This window comes from Vespa crabro, chromosome 3 (genome assembly GCF_910589235.1).
Source record: "Vespa crabro chromosome 3, iyVesCrab1.2, whole genome shotgun sequence".
In the NCBI taxonomy this organism is placed as follows: domain Eukaryota; kingdom Metazoa; phylum Arthropoda; class Insecta; order Hymenoptera; family Vespidae; genus Vespa; species Vespa crabro.
The window spans coordinates 10,848,734-10,865,156 of record NC_060957.1 but is presented as its reverse complement, the minus strand read 5'-3'; the positions used below and the strand labels follow the sequence as shown (position 1 = coordinate 10,865,156).

General features: G+C 31.0%; 1 protein-coding gene and 1 long non-coding RNA gene across 3 annotated transcripts; both read left to right on the top strand.

Annotated features, from left to right (window-relative positions):
• The first annotated feature begins 10,598 nt into the window (after positions 1-10,598).
• On the top strand, positions 10,599-13,275 carry LOC124422516. Its single transcript, XR_006941875.1, has 2 exons — positions 10,599-11,661; positions 13,171-13,275. It is a non-coding gene; the product is annotated as an uncharacterized LOC124422516 (long non-coding RNA).
• A 460-nt stretch (positions 13,276-13,735) lies between these two features.
• Positions 13,736-15,930, top strand: LOC124422476 (galactoside 2-alpha-L-fucosyltransferase Sec1-like). Of its 2 annotated transcripts, XM_046958948.1 has the most exons (3): positions 13,736-14,320; positions 14,726-14,976; positions 15,082-15,930. In XM_046958948.1, the coding sequence occupies exons 1-3, from the start codon at positions 13,857-13,859 to the stop codon at positions 15,264-15,266; spliced, it is 900 nt and encodes a 299-aa protein (XP_046814904.1). In that variant the 5' UTR covers positions 13,736-13,856; the 3' UTR covers positions 15,267-15,930. The 2 variants fall into 2 exon arrangements, with proteins under 2 accessions (XP_046814904.1, XP_046814903.1); XM_046958947.1 differs by having other exon boundaries at positions 14,726-15,930.
• Positions 15,931-16,423: the final 493 nt, after the last annotated feature.

Genomic DNA, 16,423 nt, shown 5'->3' with positions numbered 1-16,423 from the left:
ATAATCGATATTTTTATTAGATCCTAAATTAAATTGATTTTTTTTTAATTGAAATTTTAATCCAATCCATTGAATCATACACTTACATACATATATAAATATATAGACGTACATTTAGATTCTAATAATGAGCATAATAATTCAAAATTATTCATTGATCATTTGATTGCGTTGTGATGATTTCGAATAAAAAATAAAATATTTCATTTTTCAGACAGTTGAATTCGATCGTAATAATTTTTTCTTTTTTTTTTTTTTTTTTTTTTTTTTTTGAAACCAAGTAATTCAATGATGATCCATCGATCGTTGAAGGATCAACTACACGAAACTTGCACAGTACTTCTTGAAGTTCGACTCGATCGATAGTTCTATACCACTATATCTAGACTATCTTAATTAAGCGCGATTCGACGAACTTGAAAATGGAGTTGAATCAACGTATAATACATTGAGAATAGAAATGAGATAGGATAAGTTAGTAGGTGGATGCTGTAATACCGGTTACAAAACGACCCGGTGTGTTGCGGAAAGTGGAAAATGGAGATGAGATTGAAATTGACAACGAAATACAATTTGTAACACGGGATACGAGAGAGGCTAACCTGTTTTAAAATCCGAAGCACGAATAACGATCGATACGAAGATTGGAATCCTCTTTGCTAACTTTTTCTTTTTTTAATCTTTAAATATTCAATCCATTTTGATCATTACATCTATCTATAATTTCGTGTGGGTGTGTGTGTGTGTTTGTGTGTGTGTGCGTCTCTCTCTTTTTCAAAAATTATTATAGACAAATCGAAAGGATCTTTTTCTTTACGAAAAAAAAAAAGAAAAGATAAAAAAAAAGAATTAAAAAGAAAAAAAATGAGAAAAATGTAATTTCAATATATATACATATATTATGTATATATATATATATATATATATATATATATATATATATATATATATATATGGGCCAAAAGTTTGACGTAGATGATCAATTAAAAATCGATCATTTTTTTTCGAGGCTATTTAGATTTTTTTTTGTCGGATTAAAAAATTTTCTAGATTTACAATTTATATATTATTTTCAGTATTACAAATGAGTAAATAAATACGTTAACCGATATCGTAGAAAAGTACGATTCAATTAAACAAATCTTGGCATTGTTTCTAAAAAAAAAAAAAAAAAAAAAAATTAAAAAGAAAAGAAGAGAGAGAAATAATAATTCTACAAAAACAAAAACAAAGCTATATCTTCATATAATTTTTTCAATAAAACGAAAACAAAATATAATTCTGCATGAGGAAAAAAATAAAGCTGCTTCCTTTTAATTTCTGAATAGATAAATTATGTTGAGGGGGGGGGGGAGGGAAAGAGACGAAAAAACAGAAAAAAAAACAAAAAAGAAAATTACTCGGAGTACATGTATTGAGATTTTTCAACAGTAATTGTTTTGAAATAAAATTATTAAGATCTTAACATCAGATTTTAGGACACACGATATCTCTTCAATATCAAAATTATTCATAAATTCATTCGTCAGACGAATTACCATTAACGATTACATCGCATTCGTAATCATTAGAGCTTCATCATCAGCATTGAAAGCTACCGAAAAAAAGAAAGCTCCCACGTAATTACTGATGAGTAGAATTCACGAGATTATCGATAATCACGAAATAGGTAGTGCGCACGCGCGCGCGCGTATGTGTGTATATGTGTTTACATGTATTAAGTACTATACATAGACGCAAGCACCGAAAAGCGCGCTTTTGAAACACTTAAGATCAGTCCCGCTTCCATTATCGTGCATTTCGTTCCATTCCAAGTATTAACAGAGTCTACTTCATTTTTGAAAGCATTTAAACGCGTCTCATGCGAAATAAAATACTTCATAAAGATGCAAATACCCGTTGATCGGGTGAAAATGAGGAAAGAAGAGAAAAAGAAAAACCAGACAAAAAGAAAGAAAAAAAAAAAGAAAAAAAAATAAAAAAACTGATAGAGAAAAACTTTTGAACGAAATTTGGAAAATTTTGCAAATTTTAAATCCTTCAATACGTATGTGTATGTTGTGTGTGTGCGTGTGTGTGTGTGTGTATTCGCCCGCCGCTTGCTTGCTACGTTATCTAAATAAAAATCGATCGAAAAAAATGTCGCCGCAATGAAAGAAAAAAAAAAAAAAAGAAAAAGAAAAAAAAAGAAAAGAAAATAAATATATATATAAAATTTAGATTTCAACGAGGGGAAGGGGGGAAAAAAAAAGGATAAATAAAGAGAATGAAAAAAAATTTTATAGTCCGTCCTTCCTGACGTTATAAGATCGAATTCTTTTATTTCGTCGAATGGACGTTTATGTTCGTCCAAGGATAAAATATTTGGAGGAAAATTGTATAGGCCGTAAAAAAAAAAGAAAGAGAAAAGAAAAGGAAGAACTCAGCTATTCCTTTGGGTTCGATCTCGACGACGTCATAAAATCGATAAACTCGCTATTGACCTTTTCTGATCCTCGGCCTCATCCTTCATTCACCCACATACCCCTCTATTTCCATCTTCAATTCTCATATTCGAAATTAAGATGGACTTTGTCGTTTACCGTAAATAATTAATATCAATTTATATCATTTAAGATTAAATTAAACTATATAGATAACATTCAATGTAATTGTAACAAATAATTAATATTTTTACATTAATTATATTACTAATTATAATGTTATACTATATTCATTATACTATATCAAGAATATATCTTGTAAAGAAATAATGTACTATACTTATATACGTGCTATATATAAATATAATATATAATCTAAGAGTAAATATATATATAATACAGTGTAATATGTACTAAGTACATATATATATATATATATTTATATACATAGTAAATATATAATATAATTAGTATAAGTTATACTATTATTTTCATATTATATAATTTACATGGTCAAAGAGTAAATATATACAATGTAGTATATATATATATATTTATTATATATATACAAATACTAACATATACTAACTATATACAAATATACTATATATATATATATATAAATAAAAAACAAAAAAGAAATATTTCCGAAAAAATTGTATTAAAAATGAAATGATATAAAAATTAAATGACAAATATTTACAAATTTCAATTGACAATGATTATAAGTCAAATAAGTATACAAAACGTGATTACAAGGAGTGTGTATACGTCATCGTTGTTGATGCCATTACTGTTATTATTTCTGTGGTCCTTTCGATTTCGAAGATTTCGTATTTTCGGTGAACGAAAGCCGGAAATTGAAACGTGGATACTGTAATTTCGCTCGAGTTTCGAGAAAATCCAAAAAAGAGTTTATTCTCTTAATCGTCGTCGATTGGCAAACGATGCTCACCGAATTTCAATCCGGAAATTGAAATTTCATTCTCGATTTATAATTTCTTTTTTCGATCTTCGATCCACATAAATGTCCCTTCTTGATTATTTTAATTTGTATAGATCAGAACATCGATCGAACAAAAAGTAAATGAATTTTATAAAAGATTTTGATATTTTTATTAAATATTAATTATTCAAAAGAATTATTGAATACATTATCTTTTTCGTCTTTTCTATTTTCTTTATTTCTTTTTCTTTCTTTCTTGCCTTTTTTTTTTTTTTTTTTACAATTACGTATTTGAGACATCACATATTTGTTAGATTAATTTGTTAGATTAACGTTTCAAAAAGATCTTTTTTCTATCATTAATTAAAAAGAAAAAGAGAGAGAAAGGAAAAAAAAAAGATTCATGATTCATTCGATCATATCGATCAGATATCAAAACTCTCATGTTCATATTCTTCACAATTTGTTGTATCTAATATTTTCTTTTTTTTTTTCTAAATTTACAAGTTACGTATGTAAATATATTTTAGATAGACTATAGCGTGCATTTCTGTCATTAACAGAATAGGAACATCTTTTTATTATATATATATATATATATATCACAAAAGCAAAAAATTAAAAACAAATCGTACTTTTTATTATTTAAATATCAACCTGATAAATGTGATATATATATATATATATATATATATGTATATATATCGATCAGGGATTTAAACCCATGTTCATATATTCCAAACAATTTTCTATATCTCTAAATCTAAAAGCTACCTATCTATGTCTTAGATAGGCTATAACCTGAGTTTCTGTTATTGACATAAAGGAACCATCCTTTGTACGTAGGCGTGAGCCTTCCTTCCTTCCTTCCTTCCTTCCTTCCTTCCTTCCTTTGCAATTTCATCGCTACGCCGAATCCTTTCTTCTGTACGTCGACGACACACAATCTGGCACTCGATATCTACCTAACCTTGCTCATCCACCCTTTTTTTATTCTTCCCTCGACCCTCAATCCACCCTTTCTCCTAACCCCTACCACCCTCTCTTTCTCTTTCTCTCTCTTTCTATTCCTTTTTATATTTCTTTTTTTTCAGTCCTTTTCGTTTTCTTCATGTCTACCCCCGCCACCACCCCTCCCACTTTCGTCTTTTCCACATCGTTTCGTTCAAGAATTTTTCTCTTATCTCGCATAGAAGAGAGAGAGAGAGAGAGAGAGAGAGAGAGAGAGAGAAGAAGAAGAAGAAGAAAAGAAAAAAAGACGTAAAAACGCATTCCTATATTCTCTCCCTCACGCATCGAAAGACATCCTCCCAGCTGCTATTTCAAACGTGACTCGGAAATTTCCATGAGTGTTTTGAATAATTGAGGTGTTGACATGGGGGGGAAAAGTAGTTTGTATCCTACACCACCTCTCGAAAATGAACATTTCGCAGGACCTCCTCTAAAGGTACTTCCAAATTGAAACTATAACTCACCGTATATGCGTACATTATATGTTTATGTATGTGTGCACGCGTTTGAGTACGGGTGGGGGAGGTTGTTCTGGTGTGTTTTAGGAATTAAATTAAAAAAGTTAAATACGGATTTGTCTCGAGAGTACAGAATTTCTCTCTTTTTATCTTTTTTCATTTTTTCTTTTTTTTTTTTTTTTTTTATTATTTACGAAAGAATGAAAAAAATTGAATTTTTGACATTTATTTAAATTTACTTCATATCGAAATATTCAATTGCCGAAATATTCAATTTCGATTATGATAAATACTCGTAATAAAATTATCATTTATATTTCTTATTAATATTATTATTTCGTTAAAATCCAATAGTATATATTATACTGATCTATAATATCTAGGGACTATAATATTTCCATCACGTTTAAGATCGACTATAGTTTAGTAACAGTGCTTCATTTATAACATGGCTCATGTGCACTTACTATAATAAATTTCATTTCTCTCTCTCTCTCTCTCTCTCTCTCTCCCTCTCTCTCTCTCTCTTTCTCTCTCATTGGGATCTTTAGAAATTTCTCTTACACCAGTCACCATTTATACGCATTCTTCCGTCAGACAATGAAAGGAGCTTCTCTTATAATATTTTATGGATCGTCTTTTATCTATAAAAGCTATCATGAGTGAAATTTCATTTCATGAAGATAAGAAATGTGAAAGGAAATGCGTACAAAATTTAATATCCAATTACTTCGTTATTCGCAATCATTATAACTATCAATATATACAAATTAATAACGAAAAAATAAAACAATGATGATAATAATAATAATAATATTAATAATAATAATAATAATAATAATAATAATAATGTCCTATTAAATTAATTTTCCTGATTAATTAGAAAAATAATGTTATAAAATGTTTTTTACTCATAAATATCATCAATTATAAACATAAGGAGAGACATAATTTAATTGGAAAAAATTAACTTTTAATAGTTTTCTAAAAATAGGAAATGAAATTAAAATGATCAAATAATCAATGACAAATAATTATAAACATATAACAGATAATAGAGAGAAATAAAATTTCATTCGCGATAGTACGAAAAATAAAATTGACTTGTCTTTTTTTTTTTTTTTTTTTTTTTTTTTTTTTTTTTTAATAAGCTCCAAAGATCATAAAATATTTCTCGTTTAAATTGAATATAATATCTGTGCGTTAGGGATGTCATATAAGAAAGGAAAGAAAATAAAAAAAAAAAAAAAAAAAAAAAAAGAAATAGACAAGATTCGAAAGGAGACTCGTGCGCTAAGTGTTGTACTTACTATTATGTTACAAGATATCTTTACGTGCTCTTTGGTAAATGTCAGCTCATAGTAACCTTGTATAATTTCCTATTATGATATTTCTCCAGTCGGAAATGCTCGGAAATGAAAGTGTCGACGGTAGGAATATTTAAGACACCGGGATACGTCCACTTCCCTTCGAAAGTCTCTTTCTCTCTCTCTCTCTCTCTCTCTCTCTCTCCCTCTCTTTGTCTATTTATCTATCTATCTATCTATTTATTTATCTATCTATCTCTCTCTTTCTTTCTCCCTTTCCACAACCATTTCCATTCTAAATCCGAACATACGTAATATCTATATTTACAAATATATGTATTTCTGATTGTGGGTGGTCGTGTGTAGGTGTAGTTGTGGGTGGGCGTGGGCGTGTATGTGTGTATATCCGTAGATCTGAAAAAGTATTAGCACATTTTCATTACCATTACGATTACATATACGTACATATACCATTGCAAAGACATCTAAATCGGAAATTGAAAAGTTAAATTCATTATCAATTTTCTTTTATTATTTCTCTCTTTTATTTATCTTTTTTTCTTTTTCTTTTTCTTTTTTTTTTTAACTCCTTTACACGTTATGAATTACTTATAAATAGATTTGTTTTTAATCTAAAAAATATCTTCGTTAATTAAAAGTTTTCTTATATAATAATATCGATTTATTTCATTATTCGATGATACCTTCTAATTTATACGTTTGGAATCCATTTTTTTTGGGGGGTTGGCAAGGAGGGGGGGGGAGAAAAAAATTATCACAAGTTTTTGGAAAATTTACACTTTAATCTTTAATTGGAATGAAATACATTCTAAATGGATCACTAAATCTGAAAAAAAAAAAGAAAAAAAATAAAAGAAAAAAGAAATTTATGAAAATTCGATCATACGTCTCGTCTCAATATATCCTAATACATATACATATATACGTTGAATTAATAAGTTTTTAATATCATTATACGTACGTATATAATAAAAATATATATACAAAAAAATATTATATATTACATTATGTACCTAATGACAGATTTTCCATACATGGAACGTATGCGGAAAAATAGCACGAAGAACATTATCGACAATTCAAATATAACTCATATTACACTTAAATGGCCACTCCATTTTCTTTCCCCCTTTTTTTTTTTCGTTTCCCTTTAGTTCGTTTTTTTTTCTTTTTCTATTTTCTTCTATTGTTCTTCTTTTTTTTTTTTCTTTTTTTTATTCTTTCTCCTTTTCTCTCCTTCCTATTGTTTTTCTTCCGCTTTTTCATCTACTTTTTCTACTTCCTTCAGGATATCCTTCGAAATTACGAAAAACTTTTCCACGCGAAAGTTTCCCGAAGGAAAGGAAGGAATTCAAAAAATATCCCCGTTGAATGTCTACAGCCATATGCGAAAATCGCGAAAAATTCAAGTCCTTTTAGAAAGATATTACTATATTGAAACGATGGTATCGCTAAACAAGATGAAAATTCGTCAATATTCTACGTATGAAATTATTAAAATTTATTAAATAATTTTTTACAGACATACAACCGGAAGAAATTTTTTACTCAAGAGAATTTTTTTTAAAACAACAACTTTGTATCTCAGATTGATTGTAATACGAAATGAAAAAGGAAATTAAAGAAAAAAAAAAAAAAAAGAAAAGAAAACAACGCGAAGAACAGAGAGAACCATTGGAGAAAGAAAAATAAACGAATAAAAATAAATACGAAATAAATTGACAAATAAATTCACTTTATACATATATATATATATATATATATATATATATATATATGTATATGTATATATAGAAAGAAAAAAATAAATAAGACAAAACGTTGCAGCTGTATTTCGATAACCTTTGTAATAATACATACATAATGAATATATGTATATATACTTATGTATTATATATACTACGATAAAAAGTTCATCACATATGTATATATGTATATAAATGTATATTTACTATGTCGAAAGGTTCATAAGATACAAAAATACATATACATACATATGTAAGAATGTATGTAATACTGTGAAAAATTCAACGACCTGCATATATATATATATGCATACGACATATGTATGCACGTATGCATATATATATGCAGGTATGTAAATCCATACAGGAGAACTTATTTTTCTTCCATGTTCTCCTCGAACTAAGATGAGAGAAAATCGTAGGAGAAGCAATTTTTGCACGATAGTAAGCCGAACGAATGGAGAAAAGGAATTTATAAATCGTGGTCCGTCAACGGCACAGTTCTTTTCTACCAGCATACAATTTCGACTTTCATATAGAATCGCGACTTTCCATTGCTAGGAGAGACCAAACTTTTTTTCGTGAAAAGCTTACGTATATTTTCGTGCTTATACCATAAGAACTGTTACTTTTGCCGATAAACTTGACGATAAGGAAAGCTTTCTTTCTCTTTTTCTTTTACTTTACCGTTATTTTAGTTTTCTCTCTCTCTCTCTCTCTCTCTCTCTCTCTTTCTTCATTTCTTTATTTTACGATTTTTTTTTAATTTTTTTTTATTTTCTTCGTTTATTTTTCTTTTTTTTTTTTTTTTTTTTTTTTTTTCATTGAAAGTTTCACACGATAGCCAAGCGATAGCAGTGCACGCGAAGCAATCCATGAAAAATGAAAAAGCCTCGACCGTAGTTGATTTACCGGACGCGTATTGGAAAATCGTTAAATCTCACCTTCTTTCCTTAACGAGAAAATCATCCTATAACTCTCTTATCGACGATGCAAGGAGATAGCTAAATAAACTCTTTATAGAAGGAAACAAATAAAATAAAGTATCCCGAACGATCGAGAACGTTGAAAATACATTTTCCGTCGCATCTTATAATACATCCATACACACGTATGTAGATATATGTGTAATAAAGTTTTAAAAATGTGTATATATATATATATATATATATATATATATATACACGCGCATATCTATGTATATTAAAACATATATATAAAAGCGCGCGCGCGCACACATATACACACACATGAAATAAATCTTTAAAAAGTTCGCTCGTGGATTTTGAAAAAGCTACAAGAACGTCAAATTTATCGAGAAAACGACGATATCGGTCGTTACTTCAAATCAGATATCCGAAAAGTTTCGATGGGTTAGAAACGTTCGACTCAATCTTTCTCTCTCTCTCTCTCTCTCTTTCTCTCTCTCTCTCTCTCTCTCTCTCTCTCTCTCTCTCTCTTTCGATTCTCTCTTTCTCCATCTTTCTCACATCTCGAGCTTAAACTCAAAATTTCGATCATCTTCAAGGATCGACGATCTTGATCCTTGGCTTTAAACGAGACACGATTTCCTTTGTGCCGTATCGAGGATAAGAAAAACGTGCGAGGACCAATATCTCAAACAATATTGTGGGGGGCAGAAACGTTGATCGAATGCGGGATAAAGTAAGATTACGTATATAGCTATGATATACGATGGGGATGAAAATTGAATGGAGAGAAAACCGAGATACACGTTGGTGATTTTCTTTCGAATATGAACCCTTTTTTAAATTAAATAAAACATCAAATATAATCTACGAAAAATTCATTAATTTGTCATTCATTTAAATCGTGATATCGGATAGATCTCATTTCCATTGTCCTTTATTTTTTTTATCGTTCATTATTTTTGAACGATTCAAAAAAATCATGTGTAAATGAACACTTGTTTCAATAAATACACAAGCCGATAGATTCAAGCGTCTATTGTGCAAAAAAGCCTAATGTTTTGATACTTTTCGACGAATAAGCTAAAAAACGTAATCAACTTGCATTCAAAGAGTAACTCTATCGGTAAAAAGTAATCTACTATTACTTGGTCATTATACAGATATCTACTTTATCGACATATGGATAGAACAAAACTTTAGATTATTGACAATCGATAAAACAGAATTTTTCATTATCAATTTAATATAAAAAATAAATATATTTTATCATTATTCAACCAAACAGGTATTTATTATTTTCGATTTATTTTGATCGACGAAACAGTATTCTACTATTATAAACTCATTTCAATCACTATATTATTTAAGTGAACGTATTATTTTTTATATATTAGTTTACTGTACTTCGTCTATATTAGAGACTTTAGAAAGTATCATTGTTACATTTGAGAAATCATTGGAAAATTATTGAAAGTATTGATTTATAAGTTTTCACGTTTATAAAGAGAGAGTTTTGAAGTTCATGCGTCGGAGTACAAAAAAAACTAATTCGGTGATCATTAAAGTTAAGAAAAAGTACGTATTTGTTTATTATTAAATAATTAACAATACACAGAGTTATTGGATTCTATAAAATCTTATACAATGATATTGCAAACGTAATAATATTATTCTGCAATTACAATCAACAACACGATTTCTTTAACGTTCTCTAGAAAGAAAAAAAAAAAATATCTTCAGCGAATAATATAGAAATCTACGTTAGCTACGAGGATAAAATGTCGATAATATCGATAGATGGTAAATTGTTGTAGGAAACTATAATACCGACGAACGTTCAACTATAAAGCTGAATCATTTTTTCCACAGGAGGGAAGCACAAGATCGAACTATGAGATGTTACTACCCTTCGCGTGAACTGCGAAATACATGGATGAGAGGGATGAAGTAGAAGCAGGGAGATTAATCGACGACGATCTTCGATGGAAGTGGGGGTGGTGATTGTAATAGTGGTGGCAGTAATATCGGTGGTGGTAGTACTGGTACTAGTAGTCGTAGTCATAGTGGTGGTAGTGCTGGTAGTAATAGTATTAGTGGTGGTAGTAGTAACAGTGGTGGTGAAGGTGGCGTCGAGAGCTCCCTATGACGTCATATCTCTGGACTGTAGAAACAACATCTCGAAAGGATGGAAGCTAGTCGAGAGGCACGCCGTGTTCCTTCTTTTTATTCTCGAGGACGTGATAACGGCCGTGTTAAGTGGTAACTGTGGACGTTTAATCAGACACACGGGAACGACAATAACATTTTTGTCGAGAACAACGACGACGATTACGACGACGACGATAACAACAAAGAAGAAGAAGAAAAAAAAGAAGAAGAAGAAGAAGAAGAAAATGAGGAGGACGATGATGACGACGACGATGACAGTCAACGAGTTCGTATGAAGTGACCGTTGAAGAGTTATAAGAAAATAAAAAAAAAATAAATAAATAAAAGAGAAAATGAAAGGAGAAAAATATAGTGGCTCGTTTTCTTCATTATCACGTTCATCTGATATTATTAATCGTCGTTGTTGTTAGCCACTCAATTGCTCCCTCGCTCTCATTCACTCGGCTAACAACCGGCTCGACTACTGTCGTCGCGAAGGAGCCATCGAGGACAAGCAACAAGCGTTCTCGAGCGGCGCGCGAGACCGGGCATCGATTTAGCCGGGAAAACATGACACTGAGAGACCGACGACTAAGCTATCGCTTTTCCACGGAACGCCGTCCTTCTTCTGGACGTACGATAACGTGCGAAAACCAGCTAGACGGCACGGGTAAGTCAACCGTAAAAATGGGCTTTCATACTCGATTTAATTCCCACGCACGATCGACGCTTTTGCACAATGCACCCTCCCTTTCTCTCTCTCTCTCTCTCTCTCTCTCTCTCTCTCTCTCTCTCTCTCTTTCTATCTCTATCTCTATCTCTATCTATCTATCTTTGTTATATTTGTTATAGTTTCCTTTTTCTATATCTCTCTTCGTCTTTCAATTTATTTCTATCTCTCTCTCTCTCTCTCTCTTTCCCTCCCCCCTCCCTTCTTTCCGTCTTTCTCTTTTCTATTGAATTTATTATATTTCTTTTTCTTTTTCTTTTTTCCTCGTCATTTCTCTCTCTCTCTCTCTCTCTCTCTCTCTCTCTCTGCCTGTCTCTTCTTTCCTATACATTTTACCATCTCTTTCTCTTTCCTTTCCTTCGTTTATTTAATATTCCCTTATTTAATTTCCGTCATCTTCCTTTTCTTTTCTTTTCTATTTCTTTTTTGTTTTTTTTCTTTTTCTTTGTCTTTTTCTTTTTCTTTTTATACGTTTTCTCGTCACGTTTGATCGCAAGCGAGACGTCACGGAAAATACGAAAGAAAAAATTTGCCGGGACGAAGCTCACCCCCAATCAAAGATATATCTCTATCCTGCTTTCTAGCGAGCTGCGTAATACGTACATATATACATACATACATACATACATACATACATACATACATACATACATACATACGTACATACATATATGTATATATATATATATATATATATATATATGTACACACATACATATAGCTATGAGAAAGTCCACACATTCGTGATCGCACGCACTCACTCACGCGACCGAGATAGAATCTTCGATTTGATTTACCGAGCTCTATGTGGCTGAAAATGCTACGCCTATTATCCGTTTCCTATCGTTGACGACTTTCGTCATTTAATTGCGCTCAAAGATATATCGTTGCATTTTCATATCGAAGAAATGAATTTTTTGAGACTCGATGGACAATGATTATCGATCGATAAGAATTAACAATACGTAATCGTTATTTTGAAATTTCTTCAATCGAATAATTGTCATTGACATCATACAAAATTTCACTTTTTCTACACAAATTTCAATATAAGACGAAGGTTTTTATTTATTTATTTTTTTTATTTTTTTATTTTTTTTTTCATTTAATCAAAAAGAAAAAAGAGAACGTTTAGAACAAGTTGCCTTACGTCATTCGTAATTTCTCTCGTAATATTATATGTTCTGGCATGCATATGCGTTTCAGAGGTTTTAAACGACTAAACTACGCGCACGCACATACACACACGCATACACACATACGACTTTGTCACCCCACTCACAATCCCACCCGCAAGTCCGCCCAACGTTTTCCATATAAATTTGCACGCTCACGTAATCCGCACGGCCGGCCTCTCTCAATGCTTCTTCTCCCACCCGCTTATATCATACATAACATACATATAGTTCACGAACGTAATTACTATTAACAATATTATCATTGCAAAAGATGTACATAGGAAAGCGAGGGACACGGCACGCCTGTAGATACCGATATGCCGGACTAGAGCGTGAGATGGACAGTGGGTAGTGCGCTATAAAAAAAAGAAAAGAGTAATAATAATTGTAATAATTATAATTATAATTATAATTATAATTATAATAGAAAAGTTTTCATAATACAAAAGTAAGAAGAAAAGGAAGGAAAGGAATTTACAAGCAAAGCAAATCGAGCAGTAGAAAGAGAGCATAGGCTAGAGGTGCATTCGGTAGAGAAAGAAAGAAAGAAAGAGAGAGAGAGAGGGAGAGAGAGTCAAAGTTAGAGTGAAAGTGAGAGAGAAAGAAGAAAATTGTTGAATGTTGAGATAAGAATGATATTGAGAAGATTATAAAGAAAAGAGAAAGAGAGACAGAGAGAGAGAGACAGAGAGAGAGAGAGAGAGAGAGAGAGAGAGAGAGAGAGAGTGAGAGTGAAAGTGAGAGTGAGAAAGAAAGAAAGAAATTGTTGAATGTATTAAAGTGAGAAAGATATAAAAAAAGAGAATAAAGAAAGTTAGAAAAAGAGAGAGAGTGTGTGTGTGAGAAAGTGAGAAAGAAGTAAAATTGTTGAATGTATTGAAGCAAGAGAAAGATATTAGAAAGAGGATAAAGAGATTTAGAGAGGGAAAGAGGGAGAGAAAGAGAGAAAGAGAGAGAATGAGCCACGCTCAACAGCATGTGCTTGCGAGCGCCATAGTCCTCGCTCTGATAGTGGTCTTCGGCATCCACGTCTTCCTCTTTCCCATGTACACCTCCAGTCCGGCGTCCAGGCACACGAAGATCTCATCGTACGAGCAAGCATTATGTCGGACCAATCAGAAAAGCGTCCGAGTACCACCAGAATGGAGGAACCCTTGTCCAAAATATGGAATTGTCACGGCTGTCCAAGGTGGCCGACTCGGTAATCAAATTTGGGAATACGCCTCGGTATGGGCAACCGCTAGAAGAACCGGTTTAGAACCGTTTATGCCTCGTTGCATATTGAAGACACTCGAGGAACATTTTGAAAATCTCAGTATACCACCTTTGAGTTATATCGGAAGATGTACTCTCGACGTTGGCCAAGTTGTCAATTCGCTTGGTCAATGGAACAGTACCGAACAGAACATCATTATACCGAGGTATATTATTCTTTATATTTAATCTTTCATTTCTTAAATTAAATAATAAAATAAATGAAAAACTAAAACGCGACTATTTGATTTCAATATATTATATATGATTGGTCAGATTATTATCGTTAAAATTAAATATACATATTTAGTCATTATTAAATGATACGCGTATTAAGTCCTACGTGAGATATTGTCAAGTTTTTTTGTCGATTAATTAATCGTTCTTACGAAATGTTCATGTCAATGATTTAACTATAATATATGTAAATATTATACACCTTAGGAAGTAATTACGTTGTAAAGAAATAATACGTAACGTTACGATAACGAATTTTAGTAAAGTAGTATATATATATATATATATATATATATATATATATAAGATAGTATATAAGTATATTATATTGACAGGCATGCAGCATACTGGTCTCTGATTCTTGTCTGGTTGGACGATGTACGTCGTGAATTTACATTCAAAGCAAGCTTAAGAGCAAACGCCGAAACGGTACTACGTGATGTCGCTGAAACATTTAATCTGTCTCAGCCAACTTACGTGAGCGTACATGTTAGGAGGACCGATTACGTCGATTATCTATGGCAAAAACTAAAAGTCAGACCAGCGCCTATCAGTTATTACTTCGCAGCTATGGATTACTTCGTCGGTAAATATGATAACGTCGTATTCATTGTTACAAGCGACAATATAGACTGGTGTAAACACAATCTACGTAGCAAACGTCACAAAATGAGTTTCGTCTCGGAAGCAGATGGTAAAGGACCTGGTAAGGATCTTGCAGTCTTGTCCGTATGTAATCATAGTATCATAGACTATGGCACGTACGGCTCATTTGGAGCTATTTTGGCCGCTGGTGAAACAGTCGTCTACAACGTAACAACATACTTTTCCACCTTGATCGCTGAGGTTTTACCCAAGTGGAGGATAATGAGTTGAAGGAAAGCATAGATAGATTATGAAAGAAAAGGATAGAACGGATAGATAGATAGATTGATTGTTTGATTGATTGGTTGATTGATTGATTGATTGATTGATTGATTGATTGATTGATTGATTGATTGATTGATTGAGACAGGGAATGTGGGATAAATAATTTCTAATATGAGATTAGAAGGAAGAATAGAGGAAAAAAGTGAAAAAAAGAATTAAAAAATACGTATGTACAAATCTGCAATTTAAGATTAGTAAGTGTGTGTGTGTGTGTGTATGTGTGTGTTTGTGTTACTTTTTCCTTTCTCTTTTTCTTTCGTAGACTCTTTGATTCGTTGATTCTCTTTTTTTTTGTCGTTTTTCGATGTTGCATGACTTTTCCGAGTTTTCTCACCGGTTAGATCCGTTCATAACTCTTCGTTAGTAATGATGGTTATCGGATTTCATTCAGACACCTTGAAATAGTCTATGTATGCGTACATATGTATACGAGCCATTATTTTTCAAAGTGGTAAAAATCCAATTTCGAAACAAAAAGAAAGAAGAAAAGATTGAGTTGAAATTGGTTCTGTCTTTAAAATTAATGCTTTAAAGGGGAAAATCTGGAAGAATTGAATTTTTTATTTGTTTTCTTTTTTTTTTTTTTTTTTTTATATTTTTTCGTTTAAAACCATTACAAACCAATATATATTGTTTATACGTTTAATTCTGTTTTTACACGATAAATATTTTCCCGAAAAAATAAAAAAAAAAAAAAAATAAAAAATAAAAATATCCTGTATATAAAAAGATGAAAGATTTGAAACGCGTTGAAAGACAATTTTTATGAAAATTTATATTAAAAATCTTAATTTGATTTTTTTTCTTTTTTTCTTTTTTTTATTTTAGATATTTTCATGTCTTTTTTCGAACTTCTAATTATGTGATTATTTTCTTAACGAAAAGAATCGGAATGGAAGACTGACCGTCGCACAAACGTTCGAATGAATCGTAAAAATAAGAAAAAAAAAAAATCTCAAGATTAACATGAACACATATAACAGCCTTAAATATAGTGTACATTCTAACAATTCCGTTCTTTTCTTTTTTCTAAAATCAAATATAAAAAAAAAAAAAAAAGGAAAGAATTCTTAAAAAAAATTAGATAGAAACGTTCCATCTTA

Bases quoted from the DNA above. Each gene is read 5' to 3' on its own strand.
- LOC124422476 (XM_046958947.1), top strand. From the start codon at position 13,857: ATGAGCCACGCTCAACAGCATGTGCTTGCGAGCGCCATAGTCCTCGCT. The intron at 14,321-14,725 runs GTATATTATTCT...TTATATTGACAG, and splicing joins CAGAACATCATTATACCGAG to GCATGCAGCATACTGGTCTC.